We start from the raw sequence: 26,385 nt of genomic DNA, 5'->3' as shown, positions 1-26,385 counted from the left end.
TGTACAGCTTCACCACATCACAGAGACAACAAATGAAACAGTTATCATGTACAAAAGAAAAAAAATCTTGTTTTATCAGGTTTGTTTGCATTTATTTGGTTCATGTGTATATTTTGCGATGAATTTTTAATACTCCATCTAAGGTCAAGTGAAAAATCCCGAAGTAGTTAAAAATAGTTGCTTTCATGGTACAGCAGCAGCCGTTGGATATTCAGAGTCTCAGTGGGATACATAAGTGAAATATCTGCCTATTCTGGCACTGCAGAGGAATGCTATGTGCCTGCGGTCTTTGGATGTTACCCACAACAGATGACCCATGAAAGCCAGGGGAGTCACTGAGCTCGGCTGACTTCATCTAACATGTGGACCTTTTGTTGAAGTTGCACTGAATTCTCCATATTACATGCAAGTCATTTGGAGCTGGTGTTTAAAATGCTGTTAAAAAGCAGTACAAAAGTAAATTTACCACTCTCATTTCATCAAAGCCTAAACCACACAAGCAGCATACATTCTATAAATGAGTATAAAATCAATTAAGATTCAATTCCCTCTAATAAAAACATATTAATTACTGCATACCAAAGATATTTGGTTTTAACATCTTCAAAAACAGAAAAGACTGGATTTAACCATTTCTTACAAAAAAAAAACATCCTTTTAGGTGGTTGATTTCCCACAATGCATTGTTATGGTGTCCACATCCAGAAAGCGAATGTGCATCCTGGACTCCATTTCAAGGCCTTTTAAGATCTGTAGATAACAAATCACTGTCATTAAGTGAAATATTTTTATATTCTCTCTCAAAAAAGGTGGCGGTCAGAAAGGTCCAAACCTGTTCAAAATGCTCAAACGTAATTCCTTCGTAGACATCGTCCGGGGCCTGGAGGGATGAAGAGCAACAGGACTATGTTACTTTGCTGTGACAGTGGGTCTGTGTTTCAGTAGGTTGGTTTGGGTGACTTCTGTTACCATGTGGGGCACGTTCGTGCTCGCCACCTCTAACATGGCAGCATCTGCTATGGCCTTGGCAGCCTCCTGCCCGATGGCATCAGATTTTGACAGGAGCTCCTCTACTACCTTGAATTTGAGCAGAATATTAAAAGCGTTTCAAAATGGCAGCAAGTGGGAAAAAAGACATGAGAATTAGATAATAAAGTAAGATTTGGTGGAGAAACACTCAGCAGATAGGGGCAGTTTTACTGCTGTTAAAAACCCTTTCAATGTTCACTGTAACCACTAACAAAAAAAAACAAAAGAAGCCCACTCTGGCCATTTTTACTGATACAAAATGATATAGTATATATTCCCAGAGATGTATAGGCACCAGCCACTTAGACACGACTCTTTAGTTACTTTTAACACAAATATCTAATCAGCCAGTCACATGGCAGCAATTAATGCATTTAGTCATGTAGACATGGTGAAGTTCAACCTGAGCACCAGAATGAGGAAGAAAAGGATTTAAGTGACTTTGAACATGTCATGGTTGTTGGTGCCAGACACGCTGGTCTACTGGGATTTTCCACGTACAATCATCTCTTGAGTTTGGTAAAAAAAAAAAAAGATGAAATATTTAGTTAGCTGAAATTTTCTAGATGAAAAGCTTTGCTGATGTCAGAGAATAGGCACACTGGTTGGAGCTGATAGAAAGGCAGCAAGTCAAATAACCACTCGTTTAAACTAAGGTATGCAAAACCTCTGAACGCAGAACACATTGAAGCAGATGGGCTACATTAGCAGAAAACCACACCGGGTGCTAACTCTAGTCAACTAGGACCAGGACACTGAGGCTAAAAGTCACACTGACTCACCAAAATTGATCCGATGAGTCCCAATTTCAGCTGCATTTTTCAGATGGTAGGGTCAGAATTTGGTGTAAACAGCATGAAAGCATAGATCCATCCTGCCTTGTTTAAACACCAAAGTCTACGTGAGTATAGTTGCTGACCATGTCCATCCCTTTGTGACCAAAATGTACCATCTTCTGATGGCTACTTCCAAAAGGGATAATGCACCATGTCACAAAGCTAAAATTATCTCTAGCTGCTTTTCTGAACACCACAATGTACTCTGTACTCCAACAGCCTCCACAGTCACCAGATCTCAATCCAATAGAGCAGTTTTGGGATGTGGTGGAACGGGAGATTCTCGTCATTGATGTGCAGCTGACAAATCTGCAGCAATTGTGTGTTGGTATGTCAATATGGAGCAAAATCTCTGAGAATGTTTCCATCAACTTTTTAAATCTAAAGAATTAAACAGTTCTGAAGGGGAAAAAGGGTAAAAGCAAGGTGAACCTAACAAAGGGGCCGGTGAGGTTATATTCTAATTAATCTCTGGCTGTAATGGATTACAGTATATTAATGTATCTACTGGGATATTTCCAGAGTTTAAGCTGAGCAAAATAATCAGAAAAACATGCTTATCTTTTAACAAAGTACATATGTATGCATATTTTGGTCTTTAAAAATAATTTTGTCCATAACGAAGTCCAATTTAGTTTACATGGAGGTCACCTCTGGCTATCTGATGCATTTAAAATAATTATGGAAAGTACGTCATGCATCAGAAAGGGAATCCAATTTAGTAAACTGGAAAACTACTGACTGAAGGTCATCTTTGCTTTATCTGTGTAAAAAAAATGTTTTTCTTCTTTTTTTTGCATAAAATATTGCGTCATTTAGAGTTTTACATTTTTTATTCCTACAAATGAATAATACTGACTGATAAATAATGCACTCTTGTATTAATATAGTCTTTTTGAAACCTTTTGATAAATACATGGCTGTATGCTAAATAATTTATTAAAGATTAATGTAATTTCAAATCTTTCCAAGAGACAGCTTGGTGTTGTTTAAAAGGGAAAATGGCAGAAAAACAGGACAGGTCATTTGTCTTACCTTTCTGTACTCCTCTAACGTAATAGTGCCGTCACTGTCTGTGTCATGCATGTTGAATAAAACTGGAAAAACATAATAATGGTTAAGTGGCTAGTCTGATTTCTGAGGAAATTCCTTTTAACAAATCTCAGGATCAGAACAGAGGAAGTTGTGATTAGAAGAATGTTTATCAAACCACAGAGATAAGAAAACAAAGCCGGCCATTCAAGGGAGAGAACCAAGAGACTGAATCTCATTCTGGTAGTGAATCGACTTATTTCCTTCCTCAGGCAGCGTCCATCTACACGAACTGTTCTGCTAACGTCATTTTAAAGAATCAGAATAACTGAACTAATTTCCCCGTTACAAATATGTGCAGGTATCGGCTGCAGCCTGTACCTGACTAGTCAATTATTAAGCCAATTTCTCCAGTTTGAGGGAACATATTGTTTTAGACAAAGACTTTTGAAAATCAGACCCGGAAACAGTCAGATCCTGAGAAGGGTCAGACTTTTCTACAATTATCATGTATTCTTTGGTCTTGTAATCTTGGGAACGTCAACAGGGAGCGAAGATGATATTAAGTAATAGACACCACTTCAATAATTACAAACCTCCTTTTCTATTTCCACAATTCTCCACAATCTTTGAAATAATTGTTCAATAACTGGAAAAAAAAATCATATATAAAACACAATACTCAGAGAGTTTATATGGATTCAGATCAAAAAGTTAAACACTGCTTTTTTTTACCAGATTAAATTGAGGATATTACCTTTCAGTTCTATTACACCATGCAGCTGATGTTCCTGTTCCTTGATCTTAAAAAAGCATTTGATACAATCAGTCCCAATATATTAAATCCAGCTGGAATGGCATGGGATCAGGAAAGTGCACGGAGTGGAAAGTAATTAAAGGAACAGGCGATAATCTGTGAAGACTGGAGAATCTGCTGTGTCATGCTTGGATATTGCTTGTGATTTTCCCAAGGGGTCAATACAGGGTCCAAAACTGTTTATTTTTTATATAAATGACATTTGTAAGGTATGTATAAGCTTGTATTACTTAATAATAGCACATTTTTTTTCTTTGTTCTGAAGTAAATTTAAAAAGGAATTAATGGATAAGGTTACTTTGGAATTATTATTGTTTTAATTATTTTATCGTCTTGTCTTTTATTATTTAATGTTTTGTTGTTTTTACTTATTTTATGTTACTTACTTTGTTCAGTGGCTGCTGTCATAAAGTGTGTATCAATAAAGTTGGCTTGGCTAAAATTAAAAGAATGGACAAGAATAAGTTAACGTTAAGCAAGACCAAAACTATGTTATTTGGAAACTGCAAAAGGAACATAAATATACAGATATATATTGATGGTAAATATATTTAAATGAATCCCATATTAAACATGTACACAAGAATCCAGAAGTATTTCAATACTGACTGAAACTAGACACATTCAGGACGCCCTTTCCCCCTACTGTTTACTGCTTTCACTCTATTTAAATTACTGTGCAGACATTTGGGACCATACATACAAGTAACATCACTATCTATACGACAAAAAGGGGACATCAGAATCATCATTAACACTGACTGCAGTGATCATACAATTAAACTTTTCTTAATATCTTAAATATTAAATCTTTTGGTTCACACTAGTCCAGCTGAATGGTGTATAAGGAAATAAAATCACACCAACAGAACACCCTAAAACGGTTTTTGAAACAGCAATAGTTTGAGGTCTTCTTGTCCCTTTGTGGGGTGAAGCTGTAATTGACTGATAAGGATCTAATGCAATGTCCAAGCATGATCAAATTTAAAAAGCTAGTTAACAACATGGCTTTTTGCTAAATCTATTTACTGACATGAGCACAAATGGGAGCTGCTAGACTAGCTTCTGGCAAGTTTTCTTTCACACAAGCACAACAGAATATAGTAAAATACTATTTTGGTTACTGATACTTTGCTTGAAATCTAAAGATTTAAAATCAAATCAAGAGTGATTAACAGCTCATCACTAATTCCTTAGAAAAGATTTCATTCTGGACACTGGAAGCAATTCACAGGAAGGAAATTGAAGTATGAAATACCTCTTGGAATAGATTAATAATCAAATTATTATCTAATATTATAAATAAATCAGTAGCTGTAAATAACTCCCCACTATGCAGCTGCAGATTATCATTTCTATTTGTGACATTTGGGTTTGGTGTCTGCCCTGCCCACAATCCCAGCTGAGCCATTAAAAGAACTTCTCCCATGTGATATTTAACATGCTGTGAGGAATTTGTGTTGCATGTACACATCACCACCCTCTTTATGGCAGCATGGTGGCGACTGTAGTAAGTTATTTACTGTTTGGAGACACATGAAGAGAAGTCCCAGACAGCAGCACATGCTGAGCTGTTAACAACGTTGGAGAGCAACTTACAGCGAAGTTTCTCTTTCCTCATAGCTTGCTTTTCCTCTTCTGTTGTTTTCAGAGTCGGAGGGCGGAAGTGGGACATGACCATGATGAACTGCTCAAAACCAATCTCCTCAAAAGAGCCCATCTCATTTTCATGCTGGTTCCTGGATCGGAAATCATAAGCAATGCAAAAACCAATGGGGCTTTATGTGGTCTACATTTGTTTTCTAAGCTACATGATTAGTGTGTTTTTCCATAGAAGTCACATGTATTCATGAATGCTTTGTTTTGATCACAGAACAATCTTCTGGATTGTTCTGCTCTGAGGTTCTCTAGAAACGAGAAGCCCCTTTGTGTCTGATAAATTCCATCAACAGGGAGTTAGCTCGGTTCACCCACTGGAGCTAAAAGCCTGGCTGTCAAAAGTAAAGATCCCCAAGCAGAACACATCCAAATTTAAACTAATTTCAAGGTCTGACTTGCTCTTAGTAATCACACTTGACCATGTTTTGTCAAGAATTCACTTCCTCTGATTTCACGATTTCCACTTAAATAGTTTATTTTCATTATTCAGAGCAGATATTAAAGATGTATTGCTCAAAATACATGCAACTTTCCCTCATTGTAGATATTATTGCAGCAATTCCTTGTCATTTCCTGGTAATACTCTGTTTTAGCTCTTTAAGATCCTCCAACAGATAAGCAAAATCTGCTCGGGCTGCTTTGAAATGCTGCCTTGCATTCCATCTTAAGGAATGCAAGGCAAACCTTTCACTTCAAAAACAAATGAGTCATGCGAGGCAAATATAGGTTCAAAAAGCTCTGCCGCGTTTTCTTGATCTCCAACAAGAATGAGTTGTAGCTAACCAACGTGTTAACAGTGCAATACAACAACTTTAACAGTGAGTAGGAGCAATGCTTCATAGTTAAATGTGACCAAGTATAGTGATCCAACAGACCGAGTTAAAGGCCAACTACCATTAGCCGTTGACGTAAAGAGCGGGTCAGGTCACAAACATCTTGACAGAACACATTAAATTCAGAATTTTATTACAGGCATTTTAACATGAAGTAACATGACCATTAGCAGTAGGAAGAACTTACAAAATATGGTATAATTCAACAGTACCCACCTTTTATCAAAAAAAGCTTCAATGATTTGCTTCTTGATGGGGTTGTTGGCGAGTGCTGGTATGCTGTTCAGGTTTTCTCTGCTGCAGTAACAAGAGAAGGTCCATCACATCATGAAAAATATGGATTATGGAGCATCAGCAAATTTTTACACATAATACCACTCATTTTCATATAGTGTGGGAACCAGGAGTTTTGACTGTGGTTCAACTGTAGGAGGAAATATTTTACATTTGGTTCCCATTTCTTTCCAAAGAGAAGTAACTCATTATTTATCACTACCAGCAATTTTCATTATGTTTATTCATTAATGTGTGTATGAATAGAAGGTTGTGTGTTTCAGACGCATCAACATATTACAGTATATGTGCCAAATAAGTCTGGATTTGCCCATTTTCAATATGTGTCCTCATATTACTTGTTGGTGCTTGTGCAATAATTAATTTAAACTTATGTTTAAAAACCTTTTGTACTTTTTAGTAGCAACTAGAAATATTTATTAATATCACATCAATGAAAATTGTATACTCCACCTTTCAATACTATGTTTTACATATCAGGACATTGTACAGGAAAAAAACCTGCTCCTTACCAGGTCTTAAAAAATGTTTAAATACCCTCATACAAAAAACTAAACAAACAAAAACAAAACAAAAAAAAAACATTATACTGTATCAAATGTCATGAGCCACATCTAAGCTAAAATCCACCCACTTTTGAATATGTTTGTATACAGAGGACTTTATTGTTGAAACAAAGACAGCCAACAAGCACAAATCATCACACTTCCACCACCGTGCATAACAGTTGATGTGGTTTTTGGTTTTCTCCAAACATGGTGCTGTGATTATGGCTAAGCATCTCAAACTCTGACCTCATCTGTTAAAGCACAATTTTCCAGAAGTCTTATAGTTTGTTTAGGTGGGACTTAGAAACCTGAGCTGTGCTCACCCCCACACCCAGCAGCTCTTCCCAAACAAGCCATACTTGTTCAGTCATGAACTTAAACATTTACCATGCTAACTAAAGCCTGCAAACTCTTAGATGTAGCTCTTGGGTTATCTTTTTTGCAGTTTTTTGGAGTATTGTACGATCTGACCTTGGGCTGAACGTGCTTTTAGAGAACATCCAGTTCTCTAAAATAATTGCTGATATCTTTCCTCCTTGGTATTGAGTTAAAATGAAATGATCTAGACCAGCAAACTGATAAAACATTGGGGGGTGCACACATTAACTGATAGTCAGGAGCACCTGGTTGGCAGTTACCCTTTTAATTCCTATGGAATAAGTAAAAATTGTACTTATTGTTACACATTGATTCTGCAGTTTGACTATTTTTTGTGTGTGTGTGTCTGAGGCTGTATTAACCTCATTGTAAGATCTAGCAAGGATGACTTTTCTAATTATGATTTATGCCATAATATTTACAACAAGACTGATAAGGACATGCCCTTTTTCACAAGACTTAATAAGCTGAACAAAAGTTTCACCACACAAAATCACATGACAACTGAACAAACAGGTTACCTTATTGTCTCTTCATTACCACTCAACTGCTGAAATCTTTTCTGAAGGTTTTCAATCTGCTCTACTGAAACTGTAGAAGAAAAGAAAAGCAAGAAGTCGGTCAGAAGTCAGCAAGGAATCAGTTTCCATCCTTTACCCATTTATCTGGTGCCCAGAACGCACATAAATCACATTAACCAAATTATTGATTGTGCTAAAAAGTGTAATCTGTCTTGTTTTGACTTTTGACAACTGCAAAAGACTCACATTTACACCGTGACTTATTATTCAACAAAATGACCATGTGTAGCTCTGCTATCAGTCTAATGGCAAACACACCATACAAGGACCATTTCAAATGGTCATTTAACTCTAAAAAGCTTTATAGAGTCTACTTCTGCCTGATCTATGTAAACATGGATATATTTTCAGTTATTTCAGTGTACACCAGTGTTTACTTTCAGGTTTCTCATGTCTCCTGAGATGAGTAGATGTTTGCAGAAGCACCTGGGCTGCAGACAGCTGGGTTAGGCATGTGCAGACAAACTGTGGCCAAACGCATTAGTAAATGTGCTGGTCAGGGGTGGAGTGACAAGCAAAGTGAACACACAATAACCTCAATTACATGGACCAATTAAATTATCACTTACATAAAACAGTAGTGTATTTAAGCAATAAGCGTATACACCTTTCATACTCCAAAAACATTGACGTTTTTGAACATCTCACAAAGGGAAATAAAATCAAAGCTGCAGTTTATGGGACAAAAGCAATACAGGTCAAAGTCTCACTCAGATAGGAAACCTAAGACTCAAACTGCATGGCGATGAATGGAGGTTTGGGCAGGATCCGTTTCTAAAAATAGATTCCCTCACTTCTGTTGTTTCTGCTTTTTTCCATTTCTTTATTAAATGTTTCCATCCATATAACATCATTTATAAAGGCGAATAAAATGCAAGAACCAGCTTGTGCGAAACAAACAAACAATGTAAATAAATATTCCTGCGCAACTGGCTAGAGACGCCGAGATCCAAAACGGCATTAGTAGAACTCCTAATGCCTACACTTAGGTTTACAACAAAACATGCGTATGTTTGCAAAGGTTAATCTGCACTGCCAAGTGAAACCATGTAAGCTATACGAAATCAGTTTGATCTTTTGCGTTGGTTTGTGATGTGCTTTGGAAACATGTGATAGTAATATACGCTAATTGTAATAAAAACGCGTCATTGCAAAAGTTATGTTTAATTTAACTTTACCATCTCAGCATAGGCGGGTTGTTTAATCATTTTACGACTGAATGGTCACCGAATCTGTAGATGTTAATCTAGTTAGTTAATCTGTTTAAATGGTTGGATGGGTGGACGTTACTTTGTCCAGACATAGGGCTGCCGTTCTTTCTTACCGGTGAACAACGGCAGGTGCCATTCTCTTCCAGCTGTTTATAATCGGCTGGTCATTCTTTTCTTGATATAACTTTCCACGTGTTCCAGTTTGTTCACTGCAATAACCACGATGTAAGCTTAAGATCAAGCCCCTTCACTGTCATACTTATTTCTGCTTTTCTGAGAGGATAAAGTTTAATTAAACATATGCTGCAATGACGCGTTTAATGTTATTATTAGCCCATATTACTATCACATGTTTCCAATGCACATAAACCAACACAAAAAAACCAAACTGATTTCGTAAAGCCTACATGGTTGATTAGGTGTTGGTTTTGGAAAAGTCTGCGACCAGCCCACAGTGGTAAACCGCTGAGACCGTTGAGGAAACGCTAATACGGCTAAAGAAACGGTGAGTGCAGTTGTAGCCAGACTGGCGGGCTGTTTGCCGTTTTTGGATCTCGGCGCTGCTGTACTTTTGCGCCACGACATCAACACAAACGAGAAAAGACGCTGAATCAGCAGCTGGTTTAGTCCAGATATCGCTTCTTCTTTACACCTACTTACATCCACTTTTTCCCACCAGGTCCTGGTATTTGTGTTCGGAGTGCGTCTGTGAAGCTCCCATACCTGCTGCTTCAGTTGGACTGTGCCAAAGTTTTCTGCGCCGACGCCGCTTTATCTTGCTTCCATCTGCAGGTTCAGAGCCGCTCAAGTCTGAATGGTGGAGACATCTGGCGTCCTCAAGGTCCTAAATCCATATAACTTGTGGATGAATTACTGCTGCTGTCACGTTTATGGATGTTCTGTAATAAACCATGCTTTGCATTATGCATTACAAAAAAGTAAAGTAAATCAGAAAGGAAGTTTTAAAACTTGAAATACTTTATTTTTTTTTATAGTTTCCTCCAAGCTCAGTCACTTCTCTTTTAAGTTATTGATGTCTTGGTTTTCCATTGAAGACATTGATGAGCCATGGGATTCTACATACTTCACTTGCAAATATACAGGAAAAAAGATGTTCAAGGAATGTGAAAGTTAGACTTTCTAAGTGCGAGAGATTCTGTTAAAGATGGAGAATTAAAAGTAAAAGTTAATTTACAATGTGTTTTCTTTATCTTTTCTTTTCTTTTTTTTCTTGTGTGTGGCACTGGGTTCAGGGTTTGTTATGCTGACTGATGCTGGATGCAGAGAGATGTGGGTATGGAGGCATTCTTGATTTTAGGCAGGAGGGGATTTACAGTGCCTGGATACTCATCCTGAATTTACAAATCCACTTAAACTGCTTTACTTCTGCATCATTTTTATATTTTAATACTTTCTCTGAATCCAGTTATAAGACTGGATTTGGAAAAGGCTAATGAACATCATACATATAATGATTTGATGATCTGAACTTTGTGTTTACAACAACTACTCTGTGGTATTTGATTGTGTATCAAAGCAATAATAGTAACAATTCTTTCTTAAAAGAAAAAAACCCCCAAAACTCTGTTGCACAGGACCTGGTCTTGATGCGCAACAAAATGACAGCTAAGTAGATTGTGAATTGAGAATGGGTGACCAGTAACCCAGGACTGGACACAGCTACTTGCTACATTGACATGGCTTGTTGGTTGTTTTGGTCTGTGGCGGGAGCCTCCTCTTGGCTCCCCAAGCCAGGAGCCACTCTGTGATAAAGCTCCTGTACTGTGCCCAGCGTTTCACCCATGTCCTCCGGGTATCGTGTCTGTAGTTCTTCGTTGGCAAAGTAGTGGGTTTCAGCAAACTCAGAAAAGTAGCGGCCCACCTCTGGATGGCCGATCTCCAGTGGAGCCGAGTGGGGCTCCAGGTTCTCTGAGGATTAAAAAAGAAGAGTTGTATGAGTAGCTAATTTAGCTAATCAAGAAAACACAAAATGTAATTCATCCAGCAAAGCAGACTTAGCAGCATTTAAAAGTGAAGGTTTCATCATATAACTAACAGAGACAAGCATTCTAAAGAAAAAGCGGTCAAACAATTGGGGTGATGCAGCTCCTCTGAAGCGCTTTCCTCCACTTATATTTATACTAATATTTCGTTGGACCGGCTTTAGCTTTCATTACAGCACACATTTGCTGTGGCATCATTTCATCAAGCTTGAGCAACGTCACGTTTATTTCCGTCCAGAGTTGCAATAATTTTTCTCCAAGATCTTGTAGTAATGATAAAAGAATTGGACTCCATGTGTAAAAATGATATTTCATGCTCCCTGAACCACTCTTTCACAATCTGACCCTGAGGAATCCTGGCATTGTCATCTTGGAATATGCCCATGCCATCAGGGAAGAAAAATAATCCACTGATGGAATAACCCGGTCTTTGGGGTGGTAAGTGTATATATTGTGTGTTTTTAAAGTAAAGAACCTACAACCACTGCTTTATTGTTACAGTTTGTTCTTCAGTCACCATGCAGGTGGACCTGAGTCGTACCCTGTGCTGCGTAGCGACAAGTCCCATCCTGTACGAGCACATTGTAGAAAGGTTGGTTAGGCCCATTGGACAGTTGGTGGACCCTCATGGTGGTGATCCATTCTTGGCTCATGGTGCATTTAGGGTCCCAGCCGTAAATCACACAGTTATAACCCGACCTAAAAGTGGAAAAGGAGCAGCACGGAAACATTTAAGGGATTCTATATGCCATAATGTATACAGAAATGTCTTATGTACCACACCTAAACGTGACCTACCTTTTGTGTTTCATAACAAGACCGACTGAATACTGGACCTCCACATGTTCTGGAGCACTGCGCCTCTTGACTTCAGGAGTAACTGGATGCTTCTTGTGTTGAATGTGTTCCAGTGTGTGCTGCACCAGGTAACCCACTGCCCCGTGCTGGGAGGGATCCAGTGCCTGAATGTGTTGCAGGATGTCTAGCACCTGGGATCATGATCAGGATTTACATGACCTCAAAATGCAGTTAGCACAGTATGATTTTATTCTTAGGTGTCTAGTTAAAATAAAAAGAGAATTATTTGTATAAAAAAAACTTAACAAAGGGAGTAGATACAACACCAATAGAAATTAATTTTAATAATCATGCAGAGAGAATGAGCCAAAAACTTATTTCTTCTTAGTTTTCTGACCTTTTCTGGCCAGATTCCCAGGTGAAAGTAGAGGCGTGCCTGCAGCAGTAAATATTGCACGTTATCTGGATTGATAGTGAGGTAGAGATCCAGCGAGTCCCTAAGCAGCTGGTAGGATTTCTCATTTCCCTCCCTGCAGGAAACATCACAGTGCAGATAATGCATAACAAAATATTGCATTGACTTTTTTCATTCATTTCCAGCCACCATCAACTTTATTCTAATCATTTATTCAGTTTTAATCTATATGATAAGGCCAGGCATTCTGGTGTTGTGAAATAACAAAATGAAAGACTAAATTAGAAATCTATGGATGAGAAATCTTAAATTTATGTTGTATTAACTGTCCCCCTATCAAAGAATTGGATCCATCCATCTTTTGCATACCTTGTGGGGGTCATGGGTTCAGTTTCGCTTACCCTCTCTTTCCGATGTTTAGCAGGTTTCCCACCATCCTGAGCAGCACCTCCGTGGTGCTAATGGCACTGTAGTAATCTGCCGTCACCTGGTGGCCAATGAGGTACTCGCACTCCTTCGCTGTCAGCTGCTTGCCTTTCCCAAAGGCATCAATGTAGACAAAGTCATAGATGTCGTCACTCCTGCAGGCATAAATGTGCAGAGCAGTTATGCATTACAAACTTTGTGAGCAGGTCCAGCTGAGGACTTACAGAAAATGGAATAATTAACATTTTCAACTCTTCAAACTGAGGTATAGGAGAGATTTTCATCTCCATGTTTGTTTTTCTTTTAACAATTGCCTGTTAGTGGCAGGCAGATGTTTGGCCACCACTGACAACTGGTGAAAAAGAAACTTCTACTACTGTAAGTAGTAAAGACATAAACTGATCTCGAACAGGCAACAAGTTCAAGATGCAACATTGTTTTCACCATTTTAGGCAAGTTTGGGGGCTTATTATGATTTGGTTAAACCGTAGTGTGGAAAATAACAAGAAGGGACTTTAAAGTAATGGTTTATGTTTTCATATTCCTTTCCCAAAGCTCTCAGTCCATAATGATGTTGTTTACAATAAATGTTAGGAAAAGCCAGGTGATGCAAACTTCAAAACATCAGAGATATTCTAACTCCTCAGCCCTCGTTCCAAGAATCCTTTAAGCAGCTACCTCCTTAGAGGAAATAAAGAAGAGAGATCCAAGAAAAACTTTCCAAGAAAACTATTCATAGGATGATGCAGGTGAGGCAGAAGAGAACCACTAAAAGCCAAAAACCCTCGGGGAGATTCTACGGGATCACAAGAGGTCTTTCACTGGTAGCTTCAAGATTAGATTAATGATTTAATACCAGCAAACTCTGGAAGGAAACGTCAAAGTCTATTAAAAAAAAGTTAAATGTGAATAGTTGATGGCTTCAAAACAAATTGATGATTGTAAAGAAACCACCTAATCCTTACTCAAAAAGAGTGCAAGTAACCGGTTTTGCCTCAGCCTTCACACTCCCTGACCTAAGCGTCATTGAATTTCTGGATAAACCTCATATCAGCAGCAAGACAGACCAAGAGTCTTACTGAACTAGAAGCCTTTTGCACAACGAAAGCAGGAAAATCCCCACAAAAAGAAGAAGAAGAAGAAAAAAAAAATTCCTAGCTGGCTACAAATAACTGCTACTTGCCATAGGGAGAGTTACTCAGCACTGTAAAAGGCTGCCCAGACCTTTACCTCTGGCTATTTTATTATTTTAAAACTAGCTAGCAAAAAACAAAGCTTCATTTTTAACATTTGACATTTTAAAAATGGGTCTTTTTAACATACTTTAGTTTCCACAGAAACATCAATTTTTACTTAACCTTAACTTACTGATGGATTATTCTAACTAGATTTAACACCTATGCAACAACCATCTAATTTGTTTTGTTTTTTCAAGCAGTTATCTGGCTTATGGTAGCTTATGTCACAGAAAACAAATAAAGCAACAAATAAATAATATTTGTATCCCATGTATCCAGTAAACAAAAACAAACAAAAATCAATAAGCACTAGAGTTGATCAGCAGCATTGGAAACAGCCACAGGTATAGCAGAATTAACAAAAATGTCTACAGCACAATTTGGAAATGTAAAAAATGTATATAAAAAACAAACAAACACAATAAAAGAAACAAAGAAAATTTATGTGGATTGTAGAAAAAAAAAAAAAACACCAATATTTCATAGCTTTAAAAGACTGTTAGCTCCTAATGTATGTGTTGTTTGGAAAAATATAAAAATATCTTCATTTCAAAACATACCCTCTTTGTTTCTGGCACCAGCGAAGCAGGAAGTGGTTTGGAAAGTTGACAGGCTCCAGTTGAACACCCAGCTTCCTGGCTAGTGTCATGTAAAGAACAGAGAGGCTTATGGGAATACCTGTACGGCGAAGTAGCACCTGAATGAACAAAGACAACTTATGTTAAAATGAAAAACTGTCAGGAAAAGACAAAAGAAAAAAAGCATATTTTCTCAACGAGCCACCTGATGGATGTAAGAGTTGAGCGGGTTGTAGTAGTCACACTCATTCCCTTTGTACTGAAGCTGCTCGTACAAGACAGAGTTTAGGGCACAGACCACCTGCCTCTGGAGCTCAAAGTCCTCTATTGCGCGGTCACCTTCATTTTACACAAGGAGATAAAATTCATCAGAACTTTTTCCACAAGGACAAAGAAAAAGGTGTTTAGGCCAACAATCAGACTTGGGCTCTAAGTTTCTAAAGGTGTGAGAAACTTAAACTATGAAAAAAAAAGTTCAAGAATTTTACAATTTAGTGTTAACCTTGAACGATGCGCAGGCTCGGATGAGATGGGTTCTTGATTCTCAGCATCTTCTTCACTTTTTCTGTGATCTCGTTCAGTTGCGCTGATATACCGTCCATTGTGACATCAGCCAGCGGGTTACAATACTGATCCACAAGTACTGCACCTGAAAAGACAGATACGACCCAGAGAACATAAAGTCACACTCTTGCAATCCACCTCTCCCCATCCCTGGCTTTATATGCCTCAACTCTTTCATAGTAAATTCAGTGAATTTCTTATTTATTCGAACAAACCACAGGTTTTGGCACGTGTGCATAATAAGTTAAACTGAACATTCAGTGCCACATAGTTTCATCCATAAAAAGATTCAATCATTAGTCAAAATAAAACACAGATGTACACCACCTGGCCAAAAAAAAAAAGTTCCCACTTGGATTTAACTAAGCACATATGTATGCGTCTCCCACTGGATAATTACTGCTTGGGCAATTATCTTTCAGCTGACAAGTTATTTAACCCCCACCTGATGCAATGGATAGCTTCTTAATCCTTAAACAACCATGTCGAAAGACACATTGCCTGGTCATGGAAAAGATGAAATCTGTTTCAGATGACGTGAATTATTGCCATCAAGTATAAAAAAAAATTCATAGTGAATGACCAGTCAGGATATGTATTGTTTTTATGCGTCATATTGGTCTATACACTAAGATTACACTTTTATACAGTAGTGTTTTGCTTGATATCTTTCATTGTTTATTACTGCAGCGTAATAATTGTTTTTTTTTTTTAAACATTTAAGAATGACCAGTCTTGACGTTTTACCTTCTAAAGCCAACTGCTGCTCTGCAGGCTGCTCCAGGAAGAATTTCAGACTCCTCAGGATGTTCTGCTGTCTCAGGAAGTAAAGGATTTTCTTTGCATAGTACTTCAGCGTCAAACTTTTCCTAATATTGGGTTGAGAGCAAGAGAGAGACACATAAGCGATCCAATAAAGATGGAGTTACAAGAGAACTTCCTCAACCACAGACACAGAGAGGATTAAAAATGATCAGCAACGAAATGAGGTAATGAAGCTGAAAGTCTGGTTTGTGGTATGTATTGTTTTTGGTTTTAATTTATGCAAAGCATTGCTCAAACCTCTTGTCAGAGTTGAGTATGAAAAGAAGCTCATCTTCACAGAAGTGCTCTGGCATCCCAAGCGACTCGATCTCTGCAAAGCTGTCTCCCAGCACCTGGCCAACGCATGGCTGAGTTACAGATCCCCAGGTTAGTTTGCAACATAGAAAGCTCATATATTCTTGTACAAACATCCATGCACACATATAAAAACTGATCCACTTAAAGCAAATGAATGTTTAATTCTGCTGCATCTAAAATAACTCTGTAATAATGATGATGTATTCTTCAATACAAGCAGATTACTTACAACTTCTGTGAAGAATCTCTTTGAGATTGATTCCACAGTCCTTCGTATCTGTATTCCAACTCTGTGGCGTGTTTTGTATTCTCTGAGCCAGTCACAGCTGTCATTCTGACGGTAAAACCTCTGCAGTCTTGGCCATCTGTTGATGAAAGCAGAAAAAAATAGCATTAAAATGTGGACATACTCATTATCAGCCTTTCTTAAACTGTGAATATTACTATCTGGATTATTTGATAATCCAACACAATACGTCACATTCTTGCATAAAGTAGAAAAATGTGGCTGATCAATAAGAAGGGCTGAGGTTCTGCCAAGAACTGCACTATTTCTGCAGTTCGTGGGCTGTACGTAAAATTCAAGGTCACATAAAATCACTTCTAGGGGCCCGGTGTAAAACCGAAAATGAATCATACTAATAAAAACTGGAAATGCTTTGATTTCCGGGCCTCGTACATTTCTGCAGAATAAATGCTTGCAATCTGACTAGCGTGACGACAAATGTGGTGCATCAGCAGAATGTCAAGAGCTGTCAGCTGCTCGTGAGTTCGCAGTGAACGAACCCACCTTCAAGAAGCGAATGAGGGCTTTATGGCCCTTAACAAGGCAAACGACAAAAACCCAACACTTAGATTGATTTCGGGAGACAACGCTGAAAAATACCAGAAGCCACAATTCGCCAAAAATGCCACAAAAATCGTAGCACCTGAGTTTGTACTGGTGTCCCCAGACCTTCCCCCTTCCATGGCAAACATCGTGTAGCCGTTTGCAGCAGCAAGAAACGTTACAAATGTCGACATGTTTTAGGACAGGGAAGCACAAAATGTGCTCGAGCAACTCAGTCGGCAGGTCGGTCAGTTTTTTTGTATGGGGCTCAGAAACAATCCCGTTTAGACTTGGTTGCTCCTCTCCGGCTATAGACGTCGCCATTTTTACTGTTTACCCTGATTACCTCATTGGTGTTGCGCCGCCTCTTTATGGCGCAGGGGGCGGGGTTATGGGCGGAGTGTTTTCCATATAGGGCTGTGGGATAAGCATTTCAGTCAGAAGTAAATGGTGAAGAAAGCGTTGCTGCTTTCAGGGTCCCTGGGAACTCGTAATATAATATATAATATATTTGACTGGTTTCAGAGCCAAAGTGATTAAGAAAAAAAAATGTTATCAAATGAACTGACTTCACTTTTTCCTCACTTGGGAGAATTTTAGTCAGGAAATAGTGAAGAATATATATATATTTAGATGCAGCAGAATACACATATATATATATATATATATATATATATATATATATATATATATATATATATATATATATATATATATATATATATATATATATATATATATATATAATTTGATGAATGGGTTTAATGCACCACCATTATGATCAAATTATTATTGACACTGACCATTTTTGAAATGTTTTTTTGCCACCAGTGCGTTTATTGATGCTTGGCTGCCTCAGGAAGCTGACTTGTTTGAAACTGTTGTATGATACAAAAAGAAAGAAAGAAAGAAAGAAAGAAAGAAAGAAAGAAAGAAAGAAAGAAAGAAAGAAAAAAGAAAGAAAGAAAGACAGGCTTACAAATACATAACTACATGAATAGCCTCCCTTGGCTCCACTAATATACAAATAGTTACACAAAATAAAAGGACAGGGTTTTGTGTAAAGTTATTTTGGTATTTTGGCTCTTTGCACATTTTGGAGTAATTTTTTAAATAGTTGTTACTACATTATAAACAGCACATGAATGCATCATTGCGCTGTAGTTGAGAGGGGCTTGTTAGCCACAGTTAGCCACTCCGCTTTCAACATAGTTTGCGTTACAACAAGTGTTTCGAAGTCTTTTGAGGGGAAGTATTTGATTAATAATTTCTCAGATACCAAGATAAACATGTTTACGAATTTCACTTTGTAGAGTCGTGTAGCTTTATTAAAAAGTTAACTTATTTAGGATGTAATTTGAATGTTAGCTAGCTAAGTTACTTTCTGCTATCGTTAGTAGCTCATCTAGGACACTACACTGTCTGCTGTCACATGTATTTATGCAGTTTTTCTTTGTCAGCGACAGTGGGATAAGAAAACAACACTCATAAATATAGAATATGTGAAGCGTTAATAAATAATGATATGTCAAAAGCCTGTAAGACTTTTATGAAACTGGCTTACAAGCAGAACGAGCTAAAAGTCACATGCTCATCTGGACGTCTTTGTCGATAACTATGCCAAGTGACTATTTTTGCACTTATGGAGTAGAAAAAAAGTTAGAGAAATGTTCTGACAGTGCAGTTTAATTGTAGGGAACGTGGGAAAAGCTTTGATTAACTGAACAGTCATTTTATTAGTTTAATAATGATGGCAAGTACCTTAGCAGCAAAAATGGGATTTAACTCTCTGATGAGAAAACAAGCCAGGAACTTCAACGTGAGGATCTGTACTATGGAGTCAGACATGGAGTTCAGCTGCGAGGTGGGTTTGTACTTATGTACAATTTATGTTTGTACGTATGTACACATTGTCAGTGGTTTAGTAACATGAAATATGAGTTCTTCTGCTGTCTGATTTTCAACTGTAATGCAGCTACAACTAAATTCTGTGCCGATCCTCTGTTGAGACTGCTGAAATAATGTGTGGGCGCGCGAGACTTCCTCTTAATGTGCGTGCTTCAAAGTTTTCCAACACTAGATGGCAGCAAATAACAATGTACCAAACAAGCACGTATTGTGGGTTTACTGGTAACTGCCAAATGTGTTTCACTTTATCTCTCTTTTGGTTTAGGTGCAGGTGGAATCAGTGAATTTTTTATGCATTTCAGTGCTGACAGGACTTGCTGAAATATTGTATTCTGCTTTTAATTATATTGATTTAGGCCAATTTCATGCATAACTGATATCTTTGCTCTGCTTTTGGTGCATCTGCTGTGTCATATTACCATGTTGGTGGTGTATTGGAACGAAAAACATTAAAATAGCTTGGAAATACCATCCCTGTATTTAAAAGGGAGGAACCCCACCAAGGTTAACATTTGGTTTTGGTAATTATACACCACAATGTAGTGCAACTAGCATTAGTGTAGTGCAACTAGCATTACACTGTGGTGTGTAAGGCTTCTACTTTCTGTGCCCGAATGTTGATCATATCACTTTTGGGTTTAGTAAATAAGATTGAACAAGTCCTTGTCTTATAAATAAAATGTTCATGCTGTCTTTGAAGGAAAGTTTTCCCATTTTTCCATCACTGCTGCACATTACTATCCATATTTCTTTTGTTTTTTTATTATTATTTTATTTATGCACATGATATTAGCTTGCAACTTGAGTTAGCACAGAGACTAAAAGAGAAAAACCTTTAAATGCCTTGATTAAGTCACATGTTTGGGTCCATTATTTAAACCATAGGTAATGTTGGAAATAATAGTTTTGTGGGCATTTGAACTTACTTTTCAGTATAAGATTTAATTAATCTTTTATTATGTTTCAACTTTTATTAAGGACTTATTATTAAGTCCTTTTATTGTGCGCTAATATAGGACAAATGTAAGTTATATCTCTTCTGCAAAGAATAAAATAAAGGCTGAAAGTTTTTATTTTTTTCAGGTCAAGTGGAAAGGAAAAGACCTTTTCGACTTTGTGTGCCGGACTTTGGGCCTGAGGGAAGCATGGTTTTTTGGGCTTCAGTACACTATAAAAGACTCCGTGGCTTGGCTGAAGATGGAAAAAAAGGTTAAACCTATGTAATGGTTGTTACCTAAAGGCTTTAGCCATGTGAACATTGTCAGTGTAGAATTTGTAAAGCGACACTTTGCAAATGCTGATTTGTTTGGATATTGTTTTTGCAGGTTCTGGATCAGGAGGTGCCAAAGGAAGAACCAATCACCTTTCACTTCCTGGCCAAGTTTTACCCTGAAAATGCAGAGGAGGAGCTGGTCCAAGATATCACTCAGCATCTCTTCTTTCTGCAGGTAACTGAAAATATGAATAGTATCAGGTTTTGTCATTGTAAGTAGATTCTGATAATATAATCTGATAATTCACAAGTTGTTTAGAAGAAGCATAAAATATTTAATCATTTTGACTTAACTGGTGAGATATATACCTTTGCCATATTCCGGTTTATGTGTGTGTATTGTACTATAGTTGCTTTTTGAGATGGTTTTATGTACACCCACAATGATTTATTATCTTGCCTGTTATTAAATGGTCACTTCTTTGTTTCTGCATCCTTATGCTGTGTGGACTGTTGCAAATATTGAATTTGGACAGCAAACAATGCAGCCCTGTTGTTTATACAAACAGAATTATTCATAGTCTGTTACAAAGAAGAGCTCTTTTGGAATTTTCTGAGAAGTCTGTTGTGACATTAAGCTACCATCTTAGTGTCTGTTTCCCCGTTATTGTCACCGTTTATTGTTATTATTAGTAATTATAAATCCTAAAGCTGTAGATAACGATGAAATTCTTTATAAAACCTCTTCTCCAAACAAGTATCCACTTGTGATGCTTACACTTTGCATGGTTACAAATTTAGGCAGACATCTGCAGAAAAGTTCAAACCCATTTTTGACCTGGACTGTCAATGGATAAGGGTCCAAGAAAAATCTGTTTCTTGGACCCTTGCAGACACACAGACAGGAGAAACGTTGATTGGCCATTTCGAGGTACATCTAAAATCCAACATGTCTCTTAGAAGAAGTTTGGGATTACTGCCTGGCTAGTGGGCAGCCACATTTTCCCAATTTTCCCACAGTGGGGCTTTGTTTAAGGCTTTAAAAGAAAACATAAAAGTGGGTGTTTTCTTGCTGTAATAAGAAAAATTTAAAATTAATGCATTAAAAATAGTTGTGATTAAAGCCTTTAAGATGCTGCATATTTAAGATTATCCATTTCAGCTTTGCACACCCACATGTAGCTTATGTGCTTCGTCTGTAGCTTCCTCTTTGCTCCTAACTCGTGCCAACAGGGGCACCTGTTCACAGAATTGTTGAGCACAACTCTGTAATACACGTTTTCCATTGTCCTGGTCTGATTGTGTGCAGCCGTGTGGAATCAGTTCACAACATATTACCACTGCCCTTTCTATCCACTTAATACTCTCCGGGGGAGTTCCTGCACAGCCTGCCACACCATACAGGTAGTAAGAGATGATATTTGTTATTGTGCTCTCATCATCCAATACCATCAGCCACATTTATCAGTTGCCAATTAGGCTTTAAAGAATCAGTTATGTGCCCAGTTAATGACATATTCCCCATGGGATGCTTGTCCTTCATAACATTTTCCATCACATTAGGCCTATTGTACTGGTTTAGTTAAGACTTTAGTGTAGTTTCCTTCCCCAACGTTTGGATAAAGAAGCTTATGAAATTTTTTCCTCTGGGTCTATTTATTTATTTAAATTAAAACATTTCTCAGAAATAAGACTTTAGACATTAGTTTACTTAACAGTTAAAACAATATACAGCTACAACAAGAGAATACAAATGTGTAGTGCATCACATCACCTGTCTTCTTATTACTTTGCTCTCATTAATTCCCATAATGTCAGGAGGCGGCCCCTGTTCAGATAGTGTCACAGGCATGACAGCTGGATTAGTGCTTATCAGAAATGATCACTGATCCAGACACACACACACACTCAAGTCACACATTTCAGAGACCTTGCACAGACACATGCACATGTTTGTCGCATCAGCCTGCGACCGTAGCAGCAACATGCTCTCATTTGAAAAAGGGGGATTGCAGCATCAGCCTCTTAGTGCTTGCCATGATTAGGGGCTGTCACCTCTGTCTCTGCACCTTTGTCCATTCGAAACAAGAGACGACAGCATGACTGGCTTTGCAAATGACAAGGTGTGAAGCCTTAAATTGGCTACTTATATAATTACATATAAAGCATGTTTGTCCCATCTGACCTTATAATCCTGCTTTGAGCATTTTATGGCGAGATGCAAGTTTGTAATTTAGTTCATAAACTGTAGACCTAAAGCTTGTTTTTTTCATTCACCGAAAGGAATTCTCAAACATGAAGGCAGCTTCTGGAAAGATGCAATAATAACACAAATGGTTAAAAATGGGGAGATGCTTTCCTTTAATTATTATGTACTGCTTTCCCACACCCTGTCTCATAATTATAATATTCTGACTACTTATTCTTGGATCAGCTTAATGATCTTATGAAAGAATGTTGCTGTAGTGGTAATAGGTCCCCATGTGACCATTATATAAAAATATAAGGTTATATTTGGCACAGTTTGCAGATATCTATAAACTGAGCAACTACCTGGGCATCTAGTTATCAATTTCAAGGCTCTTCAGTGATAAATGGAAACTGTTTACATCTTTGAAACTGTGCCTAAAACAAAGGTGATATACACAAACGAGTGAAACATTTCTTAATAGTTTTCCTAATTTAAATAAAAAGAACAATATAAACAAAGCCAAGATTGCTCATATAGAAAAGGTATAATAATAAGGAGCTCTGGCTTTTTTTTTTTTTTTTTTTTTTTTTGCCAGTGATTAAAATCATATTTGGGAGTTAATTGAAACTTGCCTCTTTAACTCCCTGACAACAAGGGTCTGTTCACTTTGCTATTGAAGAGTGGGGTGTCATCATGCCGAGATATGAAAGCGCCTCAAGGCCTCCAGATAAAAGGCTCTGGATGTCTATAAATCTAGCAGGGAATTAAAAAAAAGAAACTCAAAATGTATTTATTTCGGTATTGTGAAAGTAAATAAAACATTTAAAAAAAATTACAGAAAGAAGTTGAAAAAAACAAAACCGAAAGGGTGTAGGTAGACGTTAGTAGCTTTTGAAGTGCCTACCCAGTACCAAAACAATGTTACCAAAATACCATTTACAACAAAATTAACATTAAATAAAAGATTTACATCATCACCACAACTAATAGTAAGAGCAACTTGTACAAAAATTACCCACAACAAGATCTTTTGCATTTCATTTATCATGATACTTTATTACTATATAACTTATGTACTTCCTTTTAAATGATTTCAAAGTAGAACCCATTTTTCATTTTTATTTTCATTATTCATCCTACTGCAAAAATAATCACCTACAAATAGTTTAGATTACAAAAAAAGCTGCCGTTTTGTCAAGTTGCTGACATGTTGGGCCAAGATCAAACGCAGCTTTCCAGATTAAGAACAATTTGTCAGTGTTGAAGCTTTGCAGGGTAAATGTTTTTGGTTTGATGTTGCTTTGCGACTTGAAGAACTGGACAGTTTGCAGTAAGAGAAGTTAAGATGCTTGACGATAACAAGGCATATCTTGCTCTGGTCTTGACCAGGTAATAGTCAAGTAATGGTAATTTAATGATCTATGGCCTGTAATGAAGAGAGATGCCAGTGTGTCGTATGTCTCAAAATATTAGCATCTGACAGAATGAAGCCAACAAGTTATAACCATTCAGCAACCTCTGGCGATAAAAGCTGAAGCCTTTGCCGAAGTTGACGATATCGTTGTTTATTTCAGGGATTGGAAATGAACTGCATATGGAGTAAAGTCCTCATGCAAGCTGTAGAAATTTTGCACAAAACAGTGGTTGAAAATGAAGTCAGTCAAAGTCAACTGTTGGACAAACACCCCAAAAGAATGAATTTCTGCTGAAGTGGGTAATACCACTCTCTGAAGATAATAATATACTTAATTTTCCCACAAAAAAGAAAACATTGTGATATTTTTAAAGACTGAATTGTTGAAAATGGTTTTTCTTTGTAGCACAATATTAACTTATTCATTTGATAAATGTGTATTGTAATAAAAATATATATATTTCTTTTCATTTAAATATGTCAAAAAATTCTACAGTTTTTAGGGCATGTTCTTATTTTTATATAACTGAAACTTGATTTTTTGCTGCACTGATTTCTTTTTTCTTTTTTAGCTAAGTTTAATTCCCACATTTGTCTATCGGAAGATTAGGGAATACTGTTCCAGCTGTCGAAAACTCAGCAGTCAGAAAGTTTGTCACTTCTACTACTCCAAGGCATTTGTTCTTTTTCCCCTTTATATTATTCAGTTTAAATGGTCTGTCTGTTTTATACCCACTGTGTCTCTGTATCACTCTTGCCTCTCTTGTGTAAATGAATATAAGAAAAAAAAGACAGTAGCTGTCCTGATTTTTGTTACAGAAAATAATTTTCCACATAGACGAATTGAAAAACAGCCTCTTTTTTTTTCTGGTAAATGGTAAAAAGCGTACTGCACATTAGATTTATCGTTAATTCTTACATTGAATTTTGTGTGAGAATGGTTTCTTCAAAGCTGATCATGCTTGGTTACTGTGCAGGTGAAGAAGAAGATCCTTGAGGAAGAGATTCACTGCCCCCCTGAGGCGTCTGTGCTGTTGGCCTCTTATGCTGTCCATGCCAAGGTTCGTTCTCTTTATGTTAAGATTTTTTCTTGATCAGTTTGAAACAGCTTTATATTCATCTAGTGATCTTTGTATCCTTATGAATGTTCTGAATTAATGAGATCCTAAATAATTTCAATCAAAATATTATTTTCTGCCTGCATTCAACAATATCCAGGTCTTGAAGAAGAGCAACATAGACACAGATTTAACTTGAATGAGGGAATATTTTATCTGCATGTAACTGTCTTACTAGCTTACTCCTTATGTAATAAATCCTTTTTGGCAGTGACAACATATTTTAACGAAGAAGCCCTGAGCAACACAAGTTAATTTTGTGCGTTTTGGAAGAAATAGAATTAGTTTTTCTCCATCTTTTGTTCTCAGAACTTTGAAGCGAGACTGTCTATTTTTGCTACCTGTGGGCTCGACTTTTATAATCTTCTCATGTCTGGCTTCCCCTCAGAAAAGTCATAAATCAGCAGCAGTTGATCCAGATCTCAGTTGTCTGAGTCCTGATAAGAACCAGAGGAGCACACAGTGTATTTTCACGTGCTAGTTTTAGTATTGATTTTTAGAACTCCTTTTCTTTCTCATGAAATGCTGCAGGACCTGCAATGAGGAGTCAGGAGTTCATGTGTTACAGAGATAGTCTTTGAAAGGCCTTTTCAGAAATAAGATTTATAAAATTCCAGGTCTAATCACTTTGATTGCATTCCAGTATTTTAAATCTTATTAAAGGTGCAGACACTCATGAGTATAGCAATGCATTGATGCTGTTATAGGAACATTTCTCCCTATACACGCATTTATTTCTTGCACATAATGTCGTCTTATTCAAAGCTGGAATTGTGGCTCTTGTGTGTTTGTGCACAAGTGTGTCTGTAAGAGCAAAAAAGAAATGTATAGCATTTCCTTACTGAATAATGTAACTTCTTTAATTAAAAGCACGCACTTCCACAAAGACAGACGTTTAATCAGATTGTATGTATATTGGTTTTAACTTGGATATAGCAACCTTTGACAGTTATGAAGAGAGCCACACTGTGCATACACGAAGCTACTTAGTTGATCTGTAGAGCAAAATTTTAGCTAAAGAAAGCAGTTTTTCCCTATGACATTGTCTATTTTTGAGTCTACATGTTATACTTAGCTAAATATTTGACCTAGGTACTAGTTTACATCCACAGGTGGTAAAGTTGAACCATTTATTAGGTTTTCACTAGAACATTAATGTATGAGACTGGATAAATTATTACAGCAGCATTTAGACATTAGTTTAAAATCCTTTGAAGACAATTACCACTGTTTCAGGACCACCCACTAAAAATGTCACAGGGCAATGTGGAGTTTAGAACAGAAAATAAGAAGGGTGGCTGTTTTGACTTGCTTCCTTCAGCACTGATTTGTTTTGATTTTAAGATGTCA

At 37.2% G+C, this 26,385-nt stretch overlaps 3 protein-coding genes across 7 annotated transcripts in view; 1 reads left to right on the top strand and 2 right to left on the bottom strand.

Moving 5' to 3' along the window:
• Positions 1–44: 44 nt before the first annotated feature.
• Positions 45–10,052, bottom strand: tesca (tescalcin a). Of its 2 annotated transcripts, XM_042000662.1 has the most exons (8): positions 9,879–10,051; positions 7,948–8,017; positions 6,423–6,503; positions 5,314–5,453; positions 2,901–2,962; positions 970–1,077; positions 833–880; positions 45–750 (listed from the first exon to the last, which is right to left on the bottom strand). In XM_042000662.1, exons 1-8 carry the CDS (start codon positions 9,937–9,939, stop codon positions 658–660), a joined length of 663 nt encoding a protein of 220 aa, XP_041856596.1. In that variant the 5' UTR covers positions 9,940–10,051; the 3' UTR covers positions 45–657. The 2 variants fall into 2 exon arrangements, with proteins under 2 accessions (XP_041856596.1, XP_041856597.1); XM_042000663.1 differs by lacking the exon at positions 970–1,077 and having other exon boundaries at positions 9,879–10,052.
• Positions 10,053–10,174: 122 nt separating this feature from the next.
• On the bottom strand, positions 10,175–17,631 carry fbxo21 (F-box protein 21). The gene is made up of 12 exons (XM_042000646.1): positions 17,292–17,631; positions 16,592–16,727; positions 16,303–16,412; positions 15,988–16,109; positions 15,179–15,325; positions 14,882–15,015; positions 14,659–14,795; positions 12,836–13,015; positions 12,417–12,549; positions 12,020–12,210; positions 11,763–11,920; positions 10,175–11,147 (listed from the first exon to the last, which is right to left on the bottom strand). Exons 1-12 carry the CDS (start codon positions 17,513–17,515, stop codon positions 10,906–10,908), a joined length of 1,914 nt encoding a protein of 637 aa, XP_041856580.1. The 5' UTR covers positions 17,516–17,631; the 3' UTR covers positions 10,175–10,905.
• Positions 16,041–26,385, top strand: part of nf2a (neurofibromin 2a (merlin)) — a 38,068-nt gene continuing 27,723 nt past the window's right edge. Inside the window, exons 1-5 of one of the 4 annotated variants that reach the window (XM_042000651.1) lie at positions 16,041–16,229; positions 16,345–16,431; positions 20,183–20,308; positions 20,425–20,547; positions 24,895–24,978. In XM_042000651.1, coding sequence (XP_041856585.1) covers positions 20,297–20,308; positions 20,425–20,547; positions 24,895–24,978 — 219 coding nt within the window. In that variant the 5' untranslated portion in view covers positions 16,041–16,229; positions 16,345–16,431; positions 20,183–20,296. Of the gene's footprint in view, positions 16,257–16,344; positions 16,432–18,176; positions 19,056–20,182; positions 20,309–20,424; positions 20,548–24,894; positions 24,979–26,385 lie in introns of those variants that run through there. The other 3 variants (XM_042000650.1, XM_042000652.1, XM_042000649.1) reach the window with 3 other exon arrangements.

This window comes from Melanotaenia boesemani, chromosome 11 (genome assembly GCF_017639745.1).
Source record: "Melanotaenia boesemani isolate fMelBoe1 chromosome 11, fMelBoe1.pri, whole genome shotgun sequence".
Classification (NCBI taxonomy): Eukaryota; Metazoa; Chordata; class Actinopteri; order Atheriniformes; family Melanotaeniidae; genus Melanotaenia; species Melanotaenia boesemani.
This window is presented reverse-complemented; position numbering and strand designations above follow the sequence as displayed.